Source organism: Micropterus salmoides, unplaced genomic scaffold (genome assembly GCF_014851395.1).
Source record: "Micropterus salmoides isolate LMB-PRFRI ecotype aquatic unplaced genomic scaffold, ASM1485139v1 Ms_hic_scaffold_6, whole genome shotgun sequence".
Classification (NCBI taxonomy): domain Eukaryota; kingdom Metazoa; phylum Chordata; class Actinopteri; order Centrarchiformes; family Centrarchidae; genus Micropterus; species Micropterus salmoides.
The window spans coordinates 28,189,514-28,201,590 of NW_024044348.1; the positions used below are offsets into that span (position 1 = coordinate 28,189,514).

The 12,077-nt window shown below is 40.3% G+C and overlaps 1 protein-coding gene across 2 annotated transcripts in view; it reads left to right on the forward strand.

Annotated features, from left to right (window-relative positions):
- The window catches only part of trpm7 (transient receptor potential cation channel, subfamily M, member 7), a 48,851-nt gene that overhangs the window by 12,732 nt on the left and 24,042 nt on the right, over nt 1–12,077 (forward strand). The window contains exons 5-19 of one of the 2 annotated variants that reach the window (XM_038701807.1): nt 176–389; nt 3,046–3,170; nt 3,281–3,452; nt 4,484–4,658; nt 5,990–6,113; nt 6,531–6,603; nt 7,765–7,865; nt 8,292–8,426; nt 8,515–8,568; nt 8,665–8,805; nt 9,086–9,214; nt 9,299–9,576; nt 9,677–9,905; nt 10,800–10,955; nt 11,396–11,539. In XM_038701807.1, the coding sequence (XP_038557735.1) occupies nt 176–389; nt 3,046–3,170; nt 3,281–3,452; nt 4,484–4,658; nt 5,990–6,113; nt 6,531–6,603; nt 7,765–7,865; nt 8,292–8,426; nt 8,515–8,568; nt 8,665–8,805; nt 9,086–9,214; nt 9,299–9,576; nt 9,677–9,905; nt 10,800–10,955; nt 11,396–11,539 (2,250 nt within the window). Of the gene's footprint in view, nt 1–175; nt 390–3,045; nt 3,171–3,280; nt 3,453–4,483; nt 4,659–5,989; nt 6,114–6,530; nt 6,604–7,764; nt 7,866–8,291; nt 8,427–8,514; nt 8,569–8,664; nt 8,806–9,085; nt 9,215–9,298; nt 9,577–9,676; nt 9,906–10,799; nt 10,956–11,395; nt 11,540–12,077 lie in introns of those variants that run through there. The other variant, XM_038701808.1, reaches the window with a different exon arrangement.

Consider the following 12,077-nt stretch of genomic DNA (forward strand, 5'->3'; position numbering starts at 1 on the left):
GTGGTGTTTGGTGTGCCATGGTTAATCAACCACTTCAAGCTTGAAATGGAAAAAAAAAAGTACATTTTCAAGCAAAAACTGTAAACAGTTGTTGGTTTCAGCTTCTCAAATGTGAAGGCATGTTGCTTTTCTCTGCTTTTATGTGTTCATGTGACCATGCTTTTCTTGTCGGCAGTATGTGCGTTTGTCCCACGACTCACAGCCGGAGAGCATCCTGCGGCTGATGCTGAAGGAGTGGCATATGGAGCTTCCTAAGATTCTCATCTCTGTCCATGGAGGAGTTCAGAACTTTGAGCTGCACCCACGCATTAAGCAGGTGGTGGGCAAGGGCCTTATCAAAGCTGCAGTCACTACCGGGGCCTGGATTCTCACCGGAGGGGTCAATACAGGTATGTAGTCAGAGAGAGATTATTTTAATCATCGAGGATATCCCCCAACCCTGCTGGATGTGTTGTTCCCAGAAAATTGAGAGTTTTTTATTTGAAGCCAGAGCATTTTACATTGTCACACATGGTCCCTACACATTATGGAATAACATCTGGATTTGTGTTTCAGACTATTGCCTCCATTGTGTTTTCTAAAATATAAAATCTACAATTACTAAAAAAAAAAAAAAAATTATATGAGTGTTTTCATGCCATTCGGAGCAGCAGCCAAAATGTTTACCACTGTGTGAGAGAGTGCGGACCAAAGCGAGCTTGATTTCATCAAAAGCAAGGCAACACCTGTTTAACTGAACGCACACTCCCCTACGCCTGCACGTCGCAGCCCACAGCTCTGCCCCAAGTGTCTTACGCTGCGTTCCTGTCAAGGTGGGAGGTCGGAATTTTCCAGTTGAAATTTACAACCTCTGAGCTTTCCAGGTGTACGACGCAAAACATAAACAAAACACATGGCAGACTGATGTTTCTTCTTGTGTACACACAATTGAACTCAGCATTGCCCCTAATGTTAATTAAAAAGACAGCCATTTTAATGAAAGCGAGTGAAATAAATATATGTTTCTCATTAACTGTGTTCCTGTCTAGCTACATCAGTAGGTAATCCGTATATTTCTAATGTTTTACGTTTATTACGATTATTTACCAAACCAGCTACCAAATAAAAACATTGTGACATATTTTGAGATTAGTCTACATGCAGATCAGGTTTTACTATGATAGTATGTTTTATTTTAATTAAATACAGGCAAATATACTTTAAGTTGCATTTTAGTTGATGTTTTCCATGGGGGTTGTCGCTTCCATGGGGACTGAACGTGTGTAAACAAGAAACATCAGTTTCTCACGGTCAGCTATGTTTTTTTGTTTACGTTTGGCATCGTGCACCTGGGGCCTATACTACAAAGCAAGTTCAACATACCCAGGATATCTTTTTTTGTTATCTGGCTTCACTAACCCTAACAATCGCAATCACGCTAAATGGTCACACGATGCTGGTCATCTACTAACAACATCGTGTGACCGCAGCCCAGGGTTTCCTGATCCAGCCATGAGCACGTTCACATCAAAGGGCGGTGTTTGCAGCAGGTGGCCAATGGCAAACATGGACAAGTCTACTGACAGCAGAGCGGCATTATTTTACAAATGGAGAGCAAACTATAATATTAGACAAATGCGTAGAAGTTAAACACACAATCCAGACTAAAAGCAACATCGTTGCAGCTGCCAAATGAAGGAAGACAGAAAATTCTTGACTGTGTGAATGTTACAGGCTTATAATATCACTGCCCCATCATTAGGGCATGAGTAGATCTGACTATAATTACATTTCTGTATTCCATTAAATTAATGTGTTGCTTAGATGTATTGTTATGACCATTTTAGCCTTATTCTTTCAGCTGTAGCGGCTGTGCATCATCTTTTCTACATCAAAGGTTGATTAAATGGCCCTAAATAAGTGGTTGCTCCAAATAACTTTTGAGAAAAATCTGATTCATTTATTTAACACACTCAGAAATGTTCCAGACAATGTTCTTAATTAACTTCATAAAGCAACGAAACGAAAAATCCATTCATGCCAGTAAAAGTGCTAAAATAGTGGGTGAAAGACTGAATCTCAACCACGGCTTCAGATCCCAACATTTACTGAAAACTCACCCACATAACCTGCGCCCAGATAGTGGTGGGCGCTACATTATCAGTTTCCGTAATATAAGAAACAAATGCATCATGAAGTTATAATAAACAAATTCATATTAAACTTAACTTGAATAATAAAATATATGCTCATAATATTTAGCCTAACATGTTAGATGCTTTGCAATGACGCTCTTCATCATTGTTTGAACGGAAAAACGAACAAGAGAGCAATAAATGTTTAGGTCATGGGAGAGTAATGGAATATCACAGCGCACTTGTAAATGTTAAACTGCCCTCTGAGTGTAGTAAAGACTTTGTATTATTATTGGTGAATAGGTATGGCAGCTGAATTAACTCTTACTTTGTTCCCCTGCTCCCTTACAGATTCCCTGAATGAACATTCACTCACACTTATATTGTACACAACCCTGCGTAAACACAGCCACCTTGTCAATCGCTGATGTAGCAGAAGTTGTAATACGGGGCTCTTAAGTGTGTCATTTGGCTGCGTGTCGCGGCCGAGGTGTGTCTGCAGCCACAGCGCGGCGTTAAGATGGTGTGGTCTGATCATAGTGTTTAAATCATTACTCACAGGGTCAATTACCCAGACCTGTGGTTACTTACTTAATGCCTCTCTGGCACCCTGGCCAGTTGGGATGGTCTCCTAGCTCACAAATTACTGCTGAATCCATGAGCTCCATTAGCTGAGGACTGTGGTTCACAAACAACCCCAGGACTAATGTGCTTGTTGTGGCATTTTGGTTGCAGAAGCTCAGGTGTCGTGGCTATTTCTTTTCCCATGCATGGTTAACGAGACCTACAGTAACTAGCACACTTATATGTAGCGGGGTCAGTTTTATTGTTTAAATGCCAGTCAGAATTTTAAGTGAAGTATGACGATGGTCAAGTAGCAATAACAAGAAATAATGAAATTTATTGATTGTTTAATGCATCCTTCCTAAAGGTGTGGCAAAGCATGTGGGAGATGCTCTCAAAGAGCACTGTTCAAGATCATCAAAGAAGATTTGCACTATCGGGATCGCACCCTGGGGAGTCATTGAAAACAGAAATGACCTCATTGGCAGAGACGTAAGATACAACTCTTACAAACTTGTAATTGCATGATTATCTTGAAAGATCTCTGTCCCTAAGATAACATTTATATCTATTTAATGTTGAGTTTCATGGTCTCCCTGCAGATTATCGCTCCGTATCAGACGCTGCTGAACCCTCTAAGCAAACTAAACGTTCTCAACAATCTGCATTCACATTTCCTCCTGGTGGATGATGGGACGGTGGGCAAGTACGGCGCTGAGGTCAACCTGCGGCGGGAGCTAGAGAGGCACATCAACCTCCAAAGAATACATGCACGTAAGTAAAACTGGAAACTTTGCATTGTTTGGATTCCTGAGAAACAAGAGATTACACTTTAGATCTGCAAAAGCAGTCTGGAGATCTTCTAATGAGTGACATTATTTGTCATGGAAAGCCAAAAGCATCCGCTTATTGATGTACTAGTCTACTCTTTGTTTAAATACCACACATGGCCCATTAAATTATTGAAATCCATAGTGTCCTATTAAAAAAAACAAAAAAAACCCACTTCTGCGTTGTGCTTTCTGTTTCTGTTAAAAATTTACCAATACTCAGAATATGAGGGCAATATCACACATAGACTGGAACAACACTCGACTCAACGCCCATAGTTTGACTAGTCATGCTTCAATGACCATAGACAAGGACAATTAAAGATTATTTATTTATTATTAATGAGTATAATCTAACGTGCCCTTGAGATTAAATGCACATACACACAGCAAATTAGCAACTCTATTTCAGCCTCTTTTCAAAGAACCGTTCCACCAAATGGGAAATAAAATGACCATCAATTTCCCAATTAAACCAAAAGCAATACAGTTTAGTAATTTATTCCTTTTTGACGTGTTGTACTGCCTGTAAAGTGAAACTGGACAGGTGTGCACTTGTTTGTTGTGGAAATCAAATAATAATTTGTATAGCTCTTTCACCAGTGAAACATTATGTAGGTTGGATTGAATTTACTTCAGGAAGTTGTGCTCGGGAAGTGCAACCAATAAAACCCAAGACTGATCACATGGAAACAAGTTGATTAGTGATTTGGCTGGCAGTTCATGTCATTAATTACTGTAAGACCTATATACCCTTCAGACAGGACTAAACCCCATGGTGTTATCATTATTAAGTCAGTGTGTCTTTGTCTACTGGAAACTAGGTGATAACATCGAGCCGGCCATTATCATCTCAACCTCTCACAAACTGTCACTTGGGTGGAGCTGTAGTGTGTGTGAATGACATTGTTGCTGGGGGGAATAATGTAACATAAACTTGAACTTTAAGGGCACTCTCCCTCTTCTTTCTTGTAGGAATTGGTCAGGGAGTTCCTGTTGTGGCCCTGATCTTTGAGGGGGGTCCCAATGTCATCCCGACTGTGTTGGAGTACCTTCAGGAGAGCCCTCCTGTGCCAGTGGTGGTGTGTGAGGGGACTGGTCGTGCTGCTGACATACTGGCCTACATCCACAAGCAGACCGAGGAAGGAGGGTAGGACACACAAAAACGCAAAGGGGGGGGGGGTGAGATGAGTGCTGTCGTTTTTGTGCCAAAGCTCAATCTTTCCAAATACTGTTTTAGTCAGTTAGTTATTTAACAGTATGTTAACGATTAAGCATGAGGTACCCTACAGAGGTTTTAATAATATCAAGTGTTTCATTAAATATTTAGAGGTTAAAAATAGTTGGTAATGTTAGACGATTTGTAAAAAAAAAAATGGCAGTAGTATGCTGTTGGTGATGAATCATTTACTGTGTTGTAGACACCAGTGTTTTCTTGTTTTTTTGTAATTCCTTTGATGGCAGCGTCGTTGGTGGCTCTCTACTATATCTGTCCCAGAAGGATTTTTAACAACCCAACAACCGCAGCCCAGTCTGTTATAAAAGAGCTGAAAGTAGTTGAACTTGTGACCGAGTGCAGTAAAACGCAATCTGCTGACGGACTTAATTAGCCAATGAAATTTGCACAATATCATTAACATTACTGCTGCAAAATGTTGTGAGACAGTCGCACACAATTTGTGTCTTCAGTGTCAATGTGTCCATGAACTTCAAATGTCCCTGATGTGGTGTAAAAAAATAAATTTAAAAAAGCATGCAATTAAAAAAGGTAACCAGGATTTTCTGAACCAGCTGAGAGCAGGTTCACAAAAGGTTGGGATTTATCAGAGGAAACATGCACAGATCCAGAGCAGTGGGGTTAAGATTAGGTCAGATTAAGTTTTATTTTCCCCTTGAAGGTTAGTTAACAGGAATATGGAGATAACAGTAATCGGCAAAAATAGTGCAGAAAATTACATAATTGAACAAATAAAGCATTTAAATTCACATGCCTAAGTATTAAAATGAATTCATATAAGCAATACACAGGTGTGTAGGTGCCGTCTAATGCACTTATCACTACAGTAACTCATACATTTTGCTAACATGGTTTTCCACCGGTGGCTCAATTTTAATGTGATCTTTAGAGATAAAAGCACTTCACCAGCTAAGAAGCATAGAACTTCAGATAAATGTGTCATTTGATCTGTGTGTTACTGCATCAGTTACTTTTGCGTTTACTGCTGCAGAGATAAATTAAAACACGTCACCCAAAGTGTACAGGGACAATGCAAAACATACACTTCTGTATTAAGGACAGAATGGGTTTTTAATGCTCTTATTGAGGCAAACTTAAGATTAATCAGCCAGAGTTCACTGTGTTGTTGCTGTGGGATATTTAGACAGGACATGTGCTGGAATCAGACCTATATTTTAAGTGTTTTGCAGTCATTTGGGTTTGAGAAGTGGGACTGTAACCGTGTCCCTGTAATTCTTCTACAGCGGTCTTCCTGATGGAGTGGAGACTGACATCATCGCAACCATCAAGAAAACCTTTAACTTCAGCAAGAGCGATGCCATCCATCTCTTTCAGACTCTGATGGAGTGCATGAAGAGCAAAGAATTGGTACATGAACATTTTACATACGTTAATTTTTTTTATGCACATATTTTAATCGCGGTCACACACTTCCATCATCTTCAGTGGTCTGTTTATTTATTTATTTCCATTTCAATGACCGAGAGCAGGCATGAAATAAACTTGCAAACGTCAGTCATTTAATAAACTTTAATGAAAACCAAAAGCTTCAGCTAAAGTAAGAGAAAATAGAGCAGCGTTCCAGTAAACTAACCAGTTTAAGCAACGCCACAGAGACCACTGAGAATTCCTCTGGTCTCTTACTGACCCATTAGTGACATCCGCTGATGGTCCCACTGTTTTTATGAATTAATATAGATACCACACATCACAAGCTCTTGAAACCTCTGCATAATGTTTGTGGGAACATGGTAATGAAGTGCTATCTTGTTTCTTGGAAAACAGATCACTGTGTTCCACATCAGCTCCGAGGAGCACCAGGACATTGATGTAGCCATTCTGAGAGCTCTACTCCAAGGTTAGTAGATGACTTATCTCTGAGCCTTGCCCCCCCCCTTCCCCCCCAACTTCTTAAATAAAGGAACGGTAAAAGAGTAAAAGTCACATACTGTAAAGTTGATTCAGTCTATTCATATGCTGAGGTTGTTGGCATTGGGAGATTAAGATTTCAAGACTTTGTAATGTTTTCATTCTGAAAGAGAGATGCTTTGAGAACAGAGCCCCCCCCCGGTGCCCTGCTCTTTGTGTTCCTGAGGAGATCATGTTGCTTGCATTCACAGGGCCTCCTCATTTGAACAGTGTCAGTCATTGAGCTGCATGTCCAGTCTTATTCCTCTTCATCTCCGCAGTCTGTTGGGAGAAAATGAATATGCTGGACATTCACCTGAGCAATTCTGTAGAGGGCCATATCTTCTAACAGTTTGTTCAAATGAAAAGAAGAGTGGTGTTGTACTATATTTAGGTGGGTGCAGCAAATCTGGAATAACAAGTTTGCAGACAGAAAAGATAAAACGCACTGTGACTGAAAATGACAGCTCAGGCAAATATTTTGTCGGCCTGAGGCGCAGTCATCTCAGTGAAACAGTCATTCAGCCTCAAAAGTGCCCTGCACTACAAAAGCTCCCAAGCCTGTTAAAGAATATTGAGTGCTGCTTAAAAATCCTTCTCTCTTCCACTATAATTCAAATCATTTAGCAGACTGGATATTAAATGGGAAGTCACTGGAAAAGCCATCACTGTTGTTAAAAGCTGAGGAATACATCAACTTTTTAAGCAGGCGGACTACCTGAAATGTCAAGTTGTTTGGAAGTCAATTTAGTGATTTTAGTGAAATTAAATTCCCATTATAATTTTTTGCGACATCCGCACAATCAAGTCTGTGTACAGTAATTATGATCATTTGATTCAGATGGCTCCTAGAGGACAATAAAGCAGATTACTGTAGAAGAGAGCAGTAGACTGAACTGGGGTTTACTTTATAGTCTAATCTGCTGTATTGCTGTATTAGTGTGTAATTGACTGTATTACTGCCCCGGCCCTGCTCTACTAACCCCCTCTAATCCTGCTAGCTGGCTAATGGGAAATACACAGTTAATAAGGCTTTACTTGCCTGGGAGTTCATATGTGTTTGTTTGTGTGTACGTGTGTGCTTGCTCATGGCTCCATCTGTGTATTTCAGGTACAAACGCGTCAGCCTTTGATCAGCTGGTCCTGACTCTGGCCTGGGACCGGGTAGACATTGCCAAGAATCACGTGTTTGTGTACGGACAGCAGCTCCTGGTACGTCTGTGTGTTTGTTTTGTGTGTGTGTGTGTTTGTGTGTGTGTGAGCCGTAGCTTCCTGGGATGTTTGCTCAGCATTAGCTCCAAACCTTTGGAATTGCCCAGAATGACCCCAGAATCTCTGCTGACCACAATCTGCAGTCTGGAGAGCCAGGGGACTGGATTCGGGCAGGCTGCCAAGAACTGCTTGTCTTGACTGTAACATGAACCCTATTACAGTTGTCTTCATAAGCTGCCCTCAGTACTTATGTTTATTTTACATCTTGGGGAAGCCTGGCATTTTGCTTGAACGAGAGGAGAGATAATATTTATTTGTTTTGTGTGTGTGTGTGTGTTTTTTGTAATTTGGCCATATATTTGGTCTTCTCCCTCATCATGTTTGTTTTATAAATAATGGTTTGCTTATCTTTGTTTGTGTGTATAGGTGAGCTCTCTGGAGCAAGCCATGCTAGATGCACTCGTGATGGACAGGGTGGATTTTGTCAAGTTGCTCATTGAAAACGGTGTGAGCATGCACCGTTTCCTGACAATCAGTCGGCTGGAGGAGCTCTACAACACGGTAACATTATGAAACATGCTCCAGCCACTGATTAAAATTAAAAAATATATATAATGTATGTGTGTATTTCTATCTTCTTATATTTTAGAAACAACCTACCAGCAACCCAACTCTCCTCCACCTGGTTAGAGATGTGAAACAGGTAGATTCAGCCCACTTCACATAATTTTTATCAGCTGCTATTAAACAGAATCTGTTCAATCTCATTCACCATTTTGTTTCTTGTGCCTTCTTGCAGAGTCATCTGCCTCCAAACTATAAGATCACTTTGATTGATGTGGGCCTGGTTATTGAGTACCTGATGGGCGGGACTTACAGGTGCAACTACACCAGGAAACGCTTCCGAATCATTTACAACAATCTTCATGGCAACAGTAGGGTGAGTTTGAACAGTTGCTGTTCCTTGAGTGTCTTTGTAGCAATGATCAAAACCTGTTGGTTTTTTAATATTTGAAAGGTCTGTATGTGTTTTAACTTTATTTTAGTGATGCACTGCACATACTGGAGTTAAAACCTGGCATGTTGTGTGGATGTAGTATAAAAAAACAACTACAGTAATATTTCATGCATTGTACTCTTGATGTTAGGCCTGAAACTTTTATTGAATGTTTTGTGAAATGTAATCAAAGTCAGTGGAAATGTTTTCATGTTCTGCACAGAGGTCGGAGCGCCACACAGCAGGTTCTCATTTGAGGAAAAGTCACGAGACTTTTAGCATGCAGGCTGACAAGAAGGAGAAGACGAGGCACAACCACTTCATCAAAACAGCACAGCCGTACAAACCTAAGGTAAACTCAAGCAATGACCGTTAAATTGGGAAACATAGACTGTCTCCCTACAACCCTCTAACTGCTCCTTCCCTCCCCTCCTAGCTTGAGTCCACCACTGAGCAGAACAAAAAGAGAAGCAAAGAAGAGATCGTGGACATTGACGACCCAGAGACACGGCGGTTTCCCTACCCTTTCAATGAGCTGCTGGTGTGGGCTGTGCTGATGAAGAGGCAGAAAATGTCGCTGTTCTTTTGGCAGCACGGTGAGGAGAACATGGCAAAGGCACTGGTGGCCTGTAAGCTTTGCCGATCTATGGGCTACGAGGCCAAGAAGAGCGACGTGGTGGACGACACCTCAGAGGAGCTCAAGGAGTACTCAAAGTACGTTTCTCTGTGGCTCAGACGGATGTCCGATACAGTTCTCACATTTCTTTATGAAGGTAAACAAATTAACTGAGTCAACTGTGCTGATGTATTTCAGTGATTTTGGGACGTTAGCCGTGGATCTGCTGGAGCAGTCGTTCAGGCAGGACGAGACCATGGCCATGAAGCTGCTGACCTATGAGCTGAAGAACTGGAGCAACTCCACCTGTTTGAAGTTGGCTGTCTCCTCCCACCTACGGCCCTTTGTGGCACATACCTGCACCCAGATGCTGCTGTCAGACATGTGGATGGGGAGGCTGAACATGCGCAAGAACTCCTGGTACAAGGTTCATGTTCCATTTTGATTTTATTTTTGGTAACAAACGGGAAGCCGGAGTAATATTATTATAATAATAATAATAATAATAATAATAATAATAATAATAATAATAATAATATTATTATTATTATTATTATTATTATTATTATTATTATTATTATTATAATATATGTGCTGGAATCTGTGCTGAAAAATTGTTTTCAGTGGCTGCTGAGGTTCGACAGTGTGTATTATTGTACAGCTTAATCCAAATATGATACTATTCCGTAATAGTTTTTGTGTTTGGTGAAGTTATGGTAACAGGTGCCGTGTTCCTGGGGCTTCAACAAAGGTCTGCTTTCATATCTAATCCCAATGTCAGTTTAGGTACTTGTTAAGATATAAAATGCCACTTAGTTGGATGATTCATGGTGATACGAGGAATCAACAGGTCATCTTTGGGGAATGCTCTGGTTTATCTCAGGTGACTCAAGCGTTTCCTGAATTTTATGTTAAAACCCATTTACAATCAGAACTATCTGTACCATTCTTTAGTTTTTTGTTAATGTCAAAATAAATAGTTATTGTGCTACTGAAAAAATATATATATTCTAACATTTTCCCTAAATTTAAGTTGTATTTAAAATTGTTCTTTTTTTGCATCAGTGTGGGAACTTTGATAACTTGGCGTGCATTATGCTGTTTTTGGTATCTTCAAGAAATATTTAAATTAGTGAAAAGCCACTAAACTGGGACAATGTAGTGTGCTGTATATGTGCAGTTAGCACCATAATTGTAATTCCAGGGTTAAAGGTTAGATGTGCACTTAGGCAATAAAACACTTGTCATTACTGTGTGCAATTAAAATGACTTTCTTAACAAATATAGCATCATCCACCCACATGTGTGCATTTGTCTGTAGGTGATTCTGAGTATTTTGGTGCCTCCTGCCATCCTACTGTTGGAGTACAAATCCAAAGCCGAGATGGCTCACATCCCTCAGAGTCAGGACGACCACCAGATGACCATGGAGGACAGCGAACACAACTTCCAGAACATAGCTGAAGACATCCAAATGGTTTGATTTACTCACTCCTTTTGTTTTTGTATTTTTATCCAGTGATTTGTTTTTCCTTTTCTTCCTTTTTCCCCTTTGTCTGTTGTCCTAGAATCAAAGCAGTCCTCCAGTCCTAAAATAAAATAAATAATTGAAAACTTCATGCCCAAAAGATGTCCATAGTCCATAGTTTAGGCTGTGTTAAAGGGTTAATGAACTGTGTGCATGTTGTAAGTCTATTGTGTAACAAGAAGAGTAACAAGTCAGATATTCACATAAAAAGTGCTATTTTGGGCTTAAATTCCTTAAGTGTTATTTTTAACTCATGTCATTTATTTGCTTATTTTATATCACTCACATTGTCTTCTTTACTCTGCTTTCTCTCTCTTTCTCTCATTTTCTCTCCACATTGTGGCCTGCTGTTGTCTTATTTGGGCCTTTTTTTTAAATCCTCTCTGCAGGATGTGTTCAAAGAGGCCAGATCCCACGACCATGTGGAGGCGAAGAATGACATGGAGACACACATTCGCTCCAGAAAGCTGCCCTTAACCAGGAAAATATATGCCTTCTACCACGCTCCCATTGTCAAGTTCTGGTCCAACACGGTAGGGAGATTACAGGAAGAGAACACACACACACACGCATACCGTACAGTCATCTAGCTTTCAGTCAACCATCAATTTTTTGGTGGTTTGTCTGGGTAGGATTCTGGGTAACAGGACCTACAAAGAGAGGGTGTTGCCCAGGAGAAGTAGCTTGTTTACGTTTTTGCTCTGAAAAGAAGATTTTCACCAGACACCCTGCAGAGATACAGATGTCTTAGGGTTATTACTTATAGGGCGTTTCCACTGCAACGGGCAACTTTAGTATCAATATTAGGATAATTGCTGACATTGCTTGTGGTTTTATAAAGGTTAAAGTTATGTTTTCAGGTGCAAGACTAGTTAAAAGAAGAGCTAGATAAAAGGGGTGTGAACAATGTGTGGAAATGGCATCTCAAACACCGCCATGGTTCTTAAAATGATGGAAATTCAAACAGGAATGTGCAAAAGTGACTTCATTACCTAGCTAAGGTCCTTTGTCTCTTTAGTACCTGGGATAATTTGATCAAATGCGGTGTCAAGGCAGCCTCTTGCGTCTAGT